Genomic DNA, 13,096 nt, shown 5'->3' with positions numbered 1-13,096 from the left:
CAATAGTAAACGGATCCTTCCCGTTGTGCTCTGAATATCGAGGCTGTGCAGCGCGGGAATATGCAGCGCGGGAAATGGCTTTGCAGCCACCCCGCCGTGCAAGTCTGAAAACTAAGCTGTCCTGCGGAATCTCCGGAGCAGTGCTTCGTGTTCAGTCGGCGCGTTTTCATTCCGCTCCAAAGGGGCAACCCCAAGAATAGTCACGACGAAGTCAAAAAATCGATGGATAGAGGAGAGGCTGTCTTGTACTCTGTTTGACCCGATCAAGATTCGCTGGAACCTTTCTGCCTGAGTACTACAGGAGATGCCAGAAAAGCCAAAAAAGACAAAAATGTAAGACGGAACACAAAAAGGTTACCCCCTCCCCCTCCCCATCCCTTTTTCGCTCTCTCGGCCCCATGTTTTTTTGTTTCAAATCGTCCCACCCTGGCCGACGCCAGCGCAAAGAGTGACAAGCAACCGAGGCCAGAACTCTGGTGGAGCTTCGGTGGCAGGTCTGGCCTCCCACTCACGCACACGGCCACGCTTGCTTCTTCCAATCGAGGAAACGGCAAGGGGCGTGATTTTATCCGGCTGATGACCTGAACAAGCCGGGTAACTGTCTGTTATCACGTTAAAGGATTCACATAATCGTTTGTGTACGAAATAGTGCATCTATGGTACACCAACAAGATGGCGTGTAACACGACCGGCTCAAAAACTAGCTCATCACCGTGTCCAGAATACTGTGCACACCGAACATATCACGTGAAAAGCGCCGTAGGGGTAACTACTTGAGAGACTGTAATACTGTGTGTGCAATGCATGCTATTATGGACCGGAGTCTTAACAGGAACTGGTCCGCGGTGCCGCACAGCACCTGCAGTGGCTCCGGCTTCCCTCTCAACGATCGACAAGTCCCCCGAAATTGGATCGGGATGGCGCGTTCTCTTGACCCAATCGCCAGCTGCCAGTCATTTCTTGTAAACGACACAGTGCATGATTGGCCGTACCTGCTGCTGTGGGGGTCCCAGACTAGTCCGAATACGGATTGGCATCAGGGGATGAACCGGCGGTGCCTTGATTTGTGATAACAAGGAATGGTGGGAAGAGCCAGGGATCCTTGTGCAGGAACCGCCCTGGTGTCGACCCGAGGGACCCAGTGCAATTTCGCTCGCTTCCCCTGTGGCTCGTCGCACGAGGGCCTTTGCGTCTCCCTCCTCACCCGATTTCGTCCTTGCAAACAAAATCACTGTCATTCCCTTCAAGTCACTCCTTTGAGCCATCGAGTACGTCCTCACTCCACCTCTCTCAACCCCAAGGGGATAGGTATCTCGTGAACCTCCATCTCGCATCGCTGCACTTCAGCACGCTGCGGAAGCCGGGAAATGTCGTCTCAGCTGTAGCGCCAGGCCGCTGAGAAGGAAACACAAACAGATACCGGCAAAATTACAACGAAACCCACCCCGCTACACTCGTTCATCCATCGAAGCTCTGATTTTCATTCTTCTGGGGTGTTGAACCCATATATTCATTTTGTCGAATTCGGGACAAGGTGGCATTTGGAAGGAAGCTGTGAGCCGCTGGTCGACGACAGCCGAGACATTTTGCCTCTTTGTCGATTGGAAGGTCCCGAAGAAGCCGCACCGAGATACGAGAAGCATCGCGTCCGTCCGGCTCCAGTACACACTAGACTGCGTTAAAAACGCCTGATACGGTAGCGACACCCGATCCCACGATGAAGTCGATGGTTTTTGCCGCAGCGCTCGTCGCTCTTGCCGACGCGCTGCCAGACAACCCGCTGTCGTTCAGGCATTGGAAGCGCAACAATATCGTCAACCGCTATGTGAAGGGGAAGGAACAACCAATCGAACCGCCTACGCTGGGCGCACCCACAGTGCAAGGCTGCTTCAAGTCGGCGGGCAACATGACGATGGTGGACACGCCAGAATTCAACAGCATCGACAAGTGTGGCAAGGATATCTGCGCGTCAAAGGGTTATACCGCGGCCGGGTCGTCGGGCGGAAACCAGTGCTGGTGCGGCTATGTTTACCCGCCCAAATCAGACCTGGTGGACGACGACAACTGCGATGTCGGCTGCACCGGCTTCGGCCAACATGCTTGTGAGTACAACATGTTTTGGACTGTCAAAAGCGTTGGGAGAGTTAACAAACCGGTTAGGCGGCGGCATTGATTATTGGACTATTTACAATACCGGTGTTAACCTCGCCGTGAAGTATATGGAGGACCAGAAGTCGTCCACTTCCTCGTCGTCCACCGCGACGCCAACACACACGTCAGAACCGGAGAAGACACTGATCGTCACGGCGTCGCCCACAAGCAGTTCCGACGCTGACGAGGACAAAGGCGGAGGCACCAATGTCGCCGGTGTTGCTGCTGGTGTTGTTGTGGGGGTCGTCGTTGTTGCGGCCCTCATTGGCGGCGGCTTCGTGTACATGCGCCGTAAGCGGAACAAGGAGATCGAGGAAGAGCACCGTCGCAACGCGGCAGTCAACGCCTTCATCGGCAAGACACCCCGCAGCAGCGGGGGCACGTCAATGTCAGATTCCCGCCTGGACCCGATCCTGGCTGCGCGGAGGATGAGCGACGGCAGCATCGCCGACAATCAAGACTATTCCAGGAGGATCCTTCGCGTAGGTCTCACCCTGCATACTGTTTTTTGGGACGGCAAGATGTGCTGACTGAACCCAGGTCACCAATGCATGATTGCACCGCTCCAGTGATGACGACAAACGAACTCGCCCTGAATTTTACTTTTGACAGTAGCAGCATAAACGGCGTTTTGGGGAAGGGTGGTAAGGGTGGGGGAGAGGGTATTCTCCGAGTCTTCTCGCACACTTGGTGGCGGATCGAGCTCACAACTATCACACGAACGGGACCTACCTGGGGGCGTCTTCTCTTTTTTGTTTGTACGGCCAGCGCGAGCACGTCCGGGGTACGCCACCGTTGCGTTGACGAGGCGGCCGGACCCTCGGTGTGCCTGCGCAGCCTCTCCCTCTCTCCTTCGCTACACTATTTAGACCAGTACCCGGGGCCCTGGCGCCGTTCTCTACGCCGTCCGCCCGGCCTCGCAGCCTTTTTCTTTCGGAACGATCGACTTGCAGTATTCAATGGGGACAGAATCTACTTTAAGGCGTCGTTTCGGTCTCCATGGGTGTATTGTGATGACACTCCCTCGCATGCGGCCCGTCAGCCGTGACGACCTTGTCGGTGCTTTCAACAAGCGGTCCATTAGGCGAGCGATCGAGCTTCCTGAGAGGGCAGGCAGGCAGAGGCGGAACTTGCATGACTTCCAGTGCCTACGTGAGTCCGCTCCTTTTTTGTATTTGCTTCTATCTATCTGTGGCAGCAACGGTTTGGTAAAGGGGGGGTGGTTTGGGAACTACGGATTACGAATTACCTAGGTCATAGACGGGAATTCTAAAATGACAAATTCACTCGCTGTTGTCTCCCTCTCATTTCACTTGTAGTGTAATACCTGACAAGGTGGTGTCCCGACGACCCTCGTTCCCCCGCACGCCGCCCAGCCTTGGGCGGTGGTCGCTGATCCGCGGAAGTCAGCAGATCAGGTCAATATAGCCGGATTGTCGCCGTCCCTTCCCGCTTTTTGGCGCCCCAAAAGTCCCAAATTGAAACAAGCCGATGGCAGATTCGGCTCGTTTCCGTAAATGGAAGTTGGGCGAAATGGGGGAAGCAAGCGCAGATCTTGGTGCTCGGCTCCCTCCAAACCGTGTTGCTGTCGCTCTTCTCGACAGAAGTGTAGGTGTTCCAAGGGCCTCCCCGTGAGAAACTCAAAAAAGTTTCAGCGTGTGACGAGTGTAACTGTTGTTTGGGGGCTGCGAGGCAACCGAGGGGCTGTGTTGTCATGGTAGAAGCAGGAGGAACGCCGGAGGAACGCCATCAAGTCTTGCCACCTTCATCTTGGCGTCGGCTCTCTGCTTCGTTCTCCGTTTCATCGTTTCGAGCAGATGAGGGGGTCGGGTGGGTTGTGAAACGAGCTGCTGCTGCTTTTGGGGTAGCGTGCCGAGCGCGCCAAGCACCGTGCTCATGGTCTGGGTTAGGGTTGCCGTTGTCGAATGTACAGTACCAAGGTTCCTCCGTACCTGCTCAGCAAGCAACCTTCAGCCGGCTTTGGTTGGATGCTGCCGACGTTAACCGAGTCCGGCCTGGACGTCATCCCGCAGCAGCAAACGAGCAACGAGGCAGACATCTCTTTGACCGAGCTCACCTCTGCTCCTGGTAACAAATCGAGGTGCTCCGCGTATCAATCAGACAACACTCCTCAAACATGCCTCCGAGATTCACCCTGACGCTCAATGCGTCCGCGGCCCTGCGAATCGGGCGATCGGTTGTACGGCACGTGCGATACTCGACCGAGGCCAACACGGGACCCCTCATCCGCGTCACGAACCTTCCCGCGCCCAATTCGGGTCACATTCGCATCCTCGAGCTCAACCGGCCTGCGGCGCGCAATGCCATATCGCGAGCGCTACTATCCTCTCTTCGCGACGAGATCGACGCTGTACACGAACAGTACGACGCCGCGACGGGGGAGGAACTTCCGACCCCGTCGTGGAACAAGCGCTTCGGCGGCGTGGCGGGTGATGACCAAAAGGGCCCAACAAGAGCCCTGATTCTCGCCTCAGCGGTTGACACATCCTTTTGTGCCGGCGCAGACCTGAAAGAGCGCAAGTCCTTCACCCAAGAGGAGTAAGTCGAGCCATCAAGCCAAGTCGACGCCCCTGTCCTTTCCGGAAAGTAGTCTTTTTAAGACTAAACTCCCCCCTCTCTTTCTCCTCCGCTCCGCTCAGCTGACATCTCTCTCCCTCTTTTTTTTTCTTCCTCTCTTCCCCTCCCGAATCTAGAACCGCCGCGTTTCTCCTCAACCTCCGCACGACCCTCACCTCCCTCTCCGCCCTGCCCATCCCCACCATCTCCGCCATCTCCTCCCTCGCCCTCGGCGGCGGCCTCGAGCTGGCCCTGGCCACCCACTTCCGCGTGCTCACCTCCAACGCCGTCGTCGGCCTGCCCGAGACCCGCCTGGGCATCATCCCCGGCGCCGGCGGCACCTACCGCCTGCCGGCCCTGATCGGCATCCCGCGGGCCCGCGACCTCATCCTGACGGGCCGGCGCGTGTCGGCGCCCGAGGCGTACTTTCTGGGGCTGGCGGACCGCCTGGTCGAGGTGGCCCCCGAGAGCGAGGAGCAGGCCAAGGAGTGGGACGCCATGGAGGACAGCGCGCGCGAGAAGGCGGTGCTGGACGTGGCGCGCCGCGCCGCGCTGAGCGAGGCGGTCCGGCTGGCCACCGAGATCTGCGAGGGCGGGCCGATCGCGATCCGCGCCGCGATCCGCGCCGTCGAGGAGCCGAGAGAGGCGGTCGAGAATCAGATGTACGAGCGGGTGGTCGGGACGGAGGATCGGGACGAGGCGCTGCGCGCGTTTGCGGAAAAGAGGAAGCCTGTCTTCAAGGGGAGGTGATGGTCGGCATGGGCGGATAGTTAATTGGGTCGCGAAGATGGAGAAAAACCCGTCGGCGTGAGTGGATCGTGGGAGAAAAAACCGACGGCATGCGTATCACCGCAGTCGTTCGACATCCAATGATGTAAAATATCGAGACTAGTTCTCGAAGCAGCCTGGGCAGCATACCCTGCTTCGCTGGTTACATCTCCTCCAGCGAGAAAGAGGCCAGCCTGTGAAGTCAGGCACCATGTTATGTTACGTTTATTCTCCCGGCCTCCCTATGTTCTCGCACACCTTCGCGTTTAGACGATACCAGATGTTACCAAGCTCAGTCATTGAAGCAATCCTCGTCCAGAAATCTCAGTGCTGTAGCCAGTCACTCGCGGAAGCTCAGACTGGAGCTCCGTAGCTTCACGACTACATTTAACACCTCCAAGTCAGGGGTAGAGCTTTCCAATTCTCAAATGCTATCCGGAGTATATAACATACGCATTAGTCAAGATGAGTATAGCTACAATCCGGTTTCGGTTGCAGCTCTTTCCTTTCTGCAAGACTCCCCCACAAGCAATCGTCATCGGTTAACCCGCCACGCCCCTGCTCTCGGTGGCTGCTCAGATCACCGTGCCATCATCAACTATGACATCACCACCACCACCACCAAGAGGACCCCTTAATAAGTCGCCAGCCAAACTTTGGTGCAACATTTTGACAGTTTTCTTTGACAGTTCGTTAGAGCTTCAACAACAACGGAAATCCTATTCCAGTCCATTCCTGTCCTCAAAAAGTTCCGAGTTTTTCTTACCATCAGTTATACCGTCAAAGGAACAACATCACACATCTAGAAATCACAATGTCGGGCCTCACACAAAAAACAGCAGCCGTGGCCCGGCGCGTGGTAACTACCACCACCACCACCTCCTCCTTCTCCTCCTCCTCCTCCACAACTACCCTCTCCCGCGCCGCCTTCACCACCACGGCCCGTCATCAAAAATCCACCGTCGAGGCGGCCAAGGAGACCCTCAAGACTGTGGACCGCAAGGTCTCCGATAAGTTGGTAGACGGCATCAACATTGGCAGTACGTGACTTCCACCCCCTCTCCCCCCCCCCCTTTTTTTTGGAACCGCCATTCCACTACAGCTCCTCTCCCCGGCACAAAGCACCAAAAAAAGCAAAGAGAGATAATAAGAGAGAACTGACCGACTCCTTCCCCCCCTTCACAGCGGAATACGCCAACAAGATGAAAGAAGCCGCGTCCGACATCAAGCAGGGCAAGGTCACGGGCAAGGCGGCCGAGCTGCGCGGCGAGGTGGCGGGCCAGGCCAAGGACAAGGCGAGCTCGCTCGCCGGCGAGGCCAAGGGGGTGGCGGGCGAGGCCAAGGGCAAGGCGCGCGGGGTCAAGGAGGAAGTGGAAGGGAAGGCGCGGGAGGTGAAGGGGGAGGTTAAGGAGAAGCTGTCTTAGGAAGAAGAAGAAGAAGAAGAAGAAGAGAGAGTTACCGTGATGGAAGGTGGTTGGTTTCGTTTCTTCTCTGCTTCTTCTCTCTTTATGTTTTTGCCCATGGCTTGGAGGGTTCAATGGCAAGGAAAAGACGTTGGTGGGGTGCCGTGGGGTGTCGAGATAAGTAATGGGGTCCTCGCGGAATTTTGCTGCTCAAGTCTGGATCGAACACGACTTGAGATATGGACGACGTCCGGATCACAAAGCAATGTGTGGTACACAAGTCGCCTTCTGTCATCGGCAAGCACTAGGAAAATGGGGGGGAGAGGACGGAGAAAGTGGCGAGACGAAATGTAATAATGCATTGTATGTACCGACGCCACGACCCCCCCGGCCTCGTAAGCTCCCCGTCCTCCTTCCTCCATCTAAGGACGGAGGCGCGGACAGGCCGGGGCCGGGGCAGAACATTTGGTCAAAAATGCGATAACGAACTGCCGCTGCAGCTGCTCAAGCGACGCCGGCGGACTCGATTTGGCTGCGTTCAACAGCCGAGTTTGAGGCCCCATGTTTGCTCTACCGCTCGGAATACAGAGCTGGATCAAGGATGGATCTCGCCTTGTGCTCCACCACGCCGTGCGGAATGCTCAATGGGAAGGGTAGGGGGGGAAAGGGACAGAAGTAAAGATGCCGGGTGAACAAGCCTTCCGGGTATACCGGAACAGGCCGCGCCCCTGCTGACACACAAACAGACATAGTTCATTTCCCGTTCTCCGTGATCGTGCTAGATAACATTAGTAGCCCGTTGGGTATCCTACAGCGTCATGGGTTCCTTGGTGGTCGACCGCGCGGGATGGGCCCGGTTCGAAGTGGCCTGCTCCTGCCCCTGGCTCCTGTTCCTGCTCCCGTGACAAGAGTACGAGACTGCTTCGACTCGACTCAGCATTCTTCTCCAGCCTTCCACAATCGGAGGGAGTCTTCAGTCCTCCTCGAAGAAGACCCTCTTGGTGCCTCTCTCCCGCTCACGGTCCATCTGCACCAGCTCGCGGTCAATCTCCATAATGTCCAGCAGTTCCTGCTCGATATCCCGGCCCTCCACCTCGAGTTCGTCGTCCGGCTGGTCAGCAGCAAAGCTGAGATCGTTGACAAACATCATGCCCTGCTGGCTCGAGAGCGCCGACTGAGTCTCGTCGGGAACCTCGGTCGACGGCAGCACGTCCACGGACTGATCAAACGATCCCTTGGCGGAGGAAGGGCGCAGGCGTGTCTGGAACAGCCCGCCTGTCTTTCTAGATCGTGGTTGGGCAATGCTGAGGTTGAACGAGACGTTGTTGCTGCTGGCCGGCAGATCCGGACGAGGGTAAGCAAGGATAGCCCTGGTCGGGCCGAGGTCGGCCCGCGGCTTCCTGCGAGCGCCGAGAAGGCGGCTGGTCAGCGAGCTCGAATCTTCGCTCTCGTGAACGACCACGAGGCGGCTTTCGCCTTGGACGAGAACCTCGATGGGTAGGCCCTCGGCGCGGTTACTGCTGCCGTCTTTTGCCGCCGACGATCCGTTCGTGGTGGCCGCCCGGCCGGGTTTGGGAATGGCGGCCGCGCCGGTACACCGCTCCCCGAGAAGCCCAGCGCCGAGGTCCGCGAGGCGGAGCATGCGGGTGGGCTGGGCACCGCTCCAGAGGTTGACGCCACCGCCGGCGGCACGCCGGAGTTGTGAGTCCCAGAAGCGGGAGATCACGGGGATGACGGAGACGACGGGGTCTGTGCCTCCAAGCCAGAGCACGGCGCTCTCCTCGCCGGGTCCGGTCCCTTGGGGCGCGAGCTGGGCAACGGTGATGCCGCCACGCACGGTTGCTAACTTTTCTGGCCCGCCAGCAGTGGCAGACGTGACGGCGTCGCGTCTCGCGTGGGGCGTCATGGGGACGAAGTCGCCGGTTGCTCCCGGAGCGGTGGAGGACTTTTGAGTCCCCGGATTTCGGAGAGGGCTGGTTCCCTCGAGGTGGCCAGAGACCGAGAAATTCGTGATTGCTGAGCCGCGAAGCCCAGCACTCGCCTTGCTGAAGAGACTGCCAGTGCCGGTGCCGCCCGCTGAAGGGCTAGCACCATCGATGTCCCAGATGCCCCATTGGCCATCGGCAAGAAGCACGAGAATGGCGCGACCGTGGGTGATCCATTCGGCACCCACGATCGGTTTTCGTGTAGTCGACATCGAAGGGCCCCTGGCAAAGGGAGCATAGAGCGACAACAGCCAGGAGCCCTGGGTCGGGAAGGGCCCTTCGGAGGCATCATCGGAAGGAAGTGCGGCCGTAGCATAGTCGTAGATGCGAGCCGCTTGCGAGGAAGTAACAGTGAGAAGCTGTGTGGTGTGGGTCGGGTTGAAGGTGATGCTGCTCAGCGGCGACGGCAGGTATTCAGTCTGGAATGGCTCGACCCGGTTGACAGTGCCAGGCTTCGCGTCCAGAGCCACGTGCCAGAGGCGTAGGATGCCGCTTGCTTCCCGCGAATGTGCCGCAACGATCACCCGAGTAGCCGGGGCGGCTTGTCCTGCTGGGCGTTCCGTCGACCTACTCCGAGAACCCGGCTTGTGCTTCACCAATGTGATGGCGAGCCCTCCGCACGGGCGGGTCGGCCCCGTCAGCAGAGTAAGCGTCTCTCCCCATACCCCCGTGCCTGCATTGCCCGCCAACAGGTTCTTCCGTAGTTCTGGCCGCGCCTTGCTCTCGTGTGAAGGTGGTGTCAATGGCAGCGTGATCACGTAGACGTCGGTGGTCGCACATGTTACTGCGAAGACGATCTTGGATTTCAGTATGTTGGCGCCGTTCCCGGCGGCATCCTCAGCGGAAGTTGCCGCCATGGGCAAAACCGCGACGTGAAGCACCGCCGTTCCCAGCGCAAGATCGAGGGTCTGGGTGATTTCGGGAACGGGAGCATCGGTGGTCGGAGTATCCAGGAACTCGGGCTTGTCGACGAAGGCTGCTGAGCTCGGCGTCTCGTCGTCGGAGTCGATCACCATGACCGCGTTTTCGGAATTTGCGCCGTTCTGCTTTTCGCTGGCCGACTGTTTTGCGGGTTTGAGTCTCCGACCACCGCGCCAAACTACGGTGATGCCATTCTCGTGACCATAGATGAGGATGGTCGCGCCCTGGGGCGACCGGACGGGGTATGTCTTTACATCGTGTATCCGTCGGCCGAGCGAGTATCTGCAGGCCCGGAAGAAGGAGTATATGATTAGTCAACCATGTACATGATTTGTCAAAGCCGGCAATGCATACGTGTGTTGTGTGTTTTGCGGCGTGCGCCTCGTTCTGGGGACGGGCTGCATGGCCGCAAATCGCGGGGGGTTGCGGGAGAAGGTCGAGAGAGCAGTCGCAGCCTCAGGGCGTATTCCACATCAGTCCTCAATTAAGTATCGATTGGTGGTTGGTTGAGGAACGACAGTCGTCGGGTTTGAATGGATATTTTTTGCGTAGATTCGTCGATCCGTTGAAAGCGTCAGTCAATCAATTCCAAGCTTCTCGCGTTCACAAAATTCGCCGTCACTCGCCCGGTCGAGACGCGGACGAGGGAGCTTGGGCCACTGCACGCACAGGTTACTTTACCAGATTTGGGCCAGGCAGGCACGCCCCACAATGCACAAAATGATCTCGTTGACTCTGTCCCTGCGATCTTTCCCATCAAACGATCTCAAGATATACCTTGGAAGTAACACATTCTGCTCTCAAAACGGAGTATATGCTTGTGGATGTATGCATCCGATAAGAAGTTGATCATTGTCATTTCAGCAACGTACGCTATCGCGAGTACGGAGTAGTTTGTTTGAGCATCAAGTCGGAGCATGCTAGAGCATCATCCACTTACTCGCACCTTACAACGAGCAGCTGATCTTGGAGCAGAAAAGCTTGCCTATTAAACCGCTCTGTGTGGCTTAGATAATGCATTCGAAACTCTTTTCGCCCCCCAATAACCAATGATAGGTAGTACGCAGAAGTAATTACTACCTTGAATTAGGCATAAAGACGAGCCCATCGAGCATCTAAACGGAAGGCAGGTTGGTACCTAGTTATCACACCCTGTGGGGTACAAAGCAGCAATTATCCAAGGGCACGTAATTGATAAAAGCGGTGGGGGTTCCCATCTTGCAATATCATAGGATCAGGGTGTTTAATACTGTAATTGAAGGGCCAGGTAAAAGCCAAAGATCTAATTATATTCCTCAGGATACCACACTACTACCACCGCTGTCGGGCTCGCCAGAGTCACCACACTCCTTCTAAAAGACGGAAACCGCAACATTCTAGCTTAACAACACACTGTCCTTGACTCGGTCCCTGAGGAAAGACTGCACACCTCCGGGGTCCCATGTAGGCCTGACGGGACATGAGTACAATGGTAACTGGTGTCCGGTACATTGGTCCTCTCCTGGTTGGGACTATTCAGGGGCCGCCTCCCCGGCCGGTAGATGGCTTTGGTAAAACCGTTGTCGACTCCTCGGCGAGCCGCGCTGCGGTCGTGATAGACCACATCAAATTTCGAGCGGTCCGCATTGTTGTAGACGGCCCTCACGGGCCCTGGGGGTTGTCCCTGGGTCCAGATGCGTCCGTTGCGGTGAGTGAGGATGGGAAACTCGACCCACGGCGGCTTGGATCTTAACTTGTAGATATGCTCCCAATGTTCATAGCCGCCGTGATACTTTGGGTATTGCGCATCGCCTGGGTCGCCGGGAGATGGCGCGGCCCGCACCTGTTCCCTGACACTTCTGGCGGGAATTCGATATCGACTAGTCCCATGGAGACGATTCAAATTGCTACAGGAGTACTAATTAGCAGAGATAGAGAAATAGTTAACATGACTAATATGCGCCAACAAGGGTTCTTTGGAGGGTAACGAAACGGACCACAGATTCGCTGTTGGAGCAGATGCTCGCCGTCTCGCCGACAAGAAGTCCAGTCGCATCATCATCAGTTGACCGAGGGTCGATGTCGTTGTTGGCAAAGTGAGCGCGAATCTCGAGATTCTGCTGATCTAGGCCAGCTTTGACGTGACGTGCGGAGAGTGCAATGAGAGCAGTCAGTGCTTATCGTACACACGTCGTATTCTCACTCCCGGCGCATCTCACCTTCGTGTATGTGACGATCTAGCCGGTCAACGAGCCTGGAACACACGCGGCGAAGGACATCCATGAACCTGGTGCTCGAGCTTAGCAAGGAGTCTGAGATGAACTTTTCCATATCGGAAGTGAAAGATTGAGTCTCTTACAATGGTTGGGCTAATTAAGCGTACCTATGTGCGAGGAAGGATGCTGGTTAGGATGGAAATCGATGGTTAGTCGTCCTTCTTATTTTTTTCCCAAGCCGCATCCATCGAGGGGGGTTATATTACGAAGATGTTGACCATTGTTTAATTCGCAGGCTCGTGGAGGTTTCACTGAGATAATACAGACAAAAACGGTAACCTAAAACATTCTCGAGTAGAATAGACACCAGGGTAGCGGTTTCGGTTCCGTCACGAATCGAGGCTCTGTGTCCCCTGGGACCTTTGTCGCTTGCCCCTACCGGCTTTGACTTGTTGTGCTCATTGTGTGGTAAAGTGATACCCTGATACAGCGTGAAGTTCCCGCAAGATGACATGTCACATTTGACTAGATGGCAGTAGCTACGGGGTTGGAACGTCTTTGTGCTGATTCGCGATAACTGTGGGTGCTCAGGATGCCACGGAGCTATTCGCTAGGCAGCATGGGAAGATATCCGAGAGAGTTCGCATCAGTGCCTTTGTTTCTAATAGCTCGAGGTGATGATATTGATGCAAATGAGATCATGAAACTCGAGTTCTTTGGATCCTGACAATGAAGAAACGGAAATAGGCCAGCCTGCCCTCCCGCAGGCTGGTTTCAAGTGTCTTCAAACTCTATGAAATAGCCGATTCAAGGACGGTCAAGTTGCGACAAGTTGATGAATGTTTTTGGCACCTCTGTTAATCGCTGTTGTTGATGCTGTGCGATGCTTGTGGTGTTTTGGCATGGTTTGAGCTCTGTTAAGGAAGAGCATCCACCAAGAAGAACATCCAATCAGGAGAAAGCGTCAGTGGTTTAGTGGTAAAATCCATCGTTGCCATCGATGGGCCCCGCGTTCGATTCGCGGCTGACGCACGCTTTTGCAGCGGATACCCTTTGGTTTCAAGATTTCTTTTTTTTTTTTTTTGGCCGGAGATAG

At 56.3% G+C, this 13,096-nt stretch overlaps 5 protein-coding genes and 1 non-coding gene across 6 annotated transcripts; 4 read left to right on the top strand and 2 right to left on the bottom strand.

Moving 5' to 3' along the window:
* The first annotated feature begins 1,251 nt into the window (after positions 1 to 1,251).
* Positions 1,252 to 3,457, top strand: MYCTH_2315848 (uncharacterized protein). The gene is made up of 3 exons (XM_003664941.1): positions 1,252 to 2,102; positions 2,161 to 2,633; positions 2,692 to 3,457. Exons 1-3 carry the CDS (start codon positions 1,718 to 1,720, stop codon positions 2,704 to 2,706), a joined length of 873 nt encoding a protein of 290 aa, XP_003664989.1. The 5' UTR covers positions 1,252 to 1,717; the 3' UTR covers positions 2,707 to 3,457.
* A 779-nt stretch (positions 3,458 to 4,236) lies between these two features.
* MYCTH_2315847 (uncharacterized protein) lies at positions 4,237 to 5,711 on the top strand. Its single transcript, XM_003664940.1, has 2 exons — positions 4,237 to 4,710; positions 4,866 to 5,711. The coding sequence occupies exons 1-2, from the start codon at positions 4,289 to 4,291 to the stop codon at positions 5,476 to 5,478; spliced, it is 1,035 nt and encodes a 344-aa protein (XP_003664988.1). The 5' UTR covers positions 4,237 to 4,288; the 3' UTR covers positions 5,479 to 5,711.
* Positions 5,712 to 6,184: 473 nt separating this feature from the next.
* On the top strand, positions 6,185 to 7,528 carry MYCTH_108781 (uncharacterized protein). Its single transcript, XM_003664939.1, has 2 exons — positions 6,185 to 6,536; positions 6,682 to 7,528. The coding sequence occupies exons 1-2, from the start codon at positions 6,311 to 6,313 to the stop codon at positions 6,918 to 6,920; spliced, it is 465 nt and encodes a 154-aa protein (XP_003664987.1). The 5' UTR covers positions 6,185 to 6,310; the 3' UTR covers positions 6,921 to 7,528.
* Positions 7,529 to 7,731: 203 nt separating this feature from the next.
* Positions 7,732 to 10,427, bottom strand: MYCTH_2308247 (uncharacterized protein). Its single transcript, XM_003664938.1, has 2 exons — positions 10,160 to 10,427; positions 7,732 to 10,087 (listed from the first exon to the last, which is right to left on the bottom strand). The coding sequence occupies exons 1-2, from the start codon at positions 10,207 to 10,209 to the stop codon at positions 7,873 to 7,875; spliced, it is 2,265 nt and encodes a 754-aa protein (XP_003664986.1). The 5' UTR covers positions 10,210 to 10,427; the 3' UTR covers positions 7,732 to 7,872.
* A 673-nt stretch (positions 10,428 to 11,100) lies between these two features.
* On the bottom strand, positions 11,101 to 12,115 carry MYCTH_96108 (uncharacterized protein; the record flags this gene model as incomplete). Its single annotated transcript, XM_003664937.1, has 4 exons — positions 11,101 to 11,157; positions 11,199 to 11,702; positions 11,782 to 11,918; positions 12,004 to 12,115. The coding sequence occupies 4 exons, from the start codon at positions 12,113 to 12,115 to the stop codon at positions 11,101 to 11,103; spliced, it is 810 nt and encodes a 269-aa protein (XP_003664985.1).
* Positions 12,116 to 12,961: 846 nt separating this feature from the next.
* Positions 12,962 to 13,032, top strand: MYCTH_t159. Its single transcript has one exon. It is a non-coding gene; the product is annotated as a tRNA-Gly (tRNA).
* The last annotated feature ends 64 nt before the right edge of the window (positions 13,033 to 13,096 follow it).

The sequence above is a fragment of the Thermothelomyces thermophilus genome, chromosome 5 (assembly GCF_000226095.1).
Source record: "Thermothelomyces thermophilus ATCC 42464 chromosome 5, complete sequence".
Classification (NCBI taxonomy): Eukaryota; Fungi; Ascomycota; class Sordariomycetes; order Sordariales; family Chaetomiaceae; genus Thermothelomyces; species Thermothelomyces thermophilus.
Note: the sequence above shows the minus strand (reverse complement) of the source record. Positions and strands in the feature narration are given on the sequence as shown.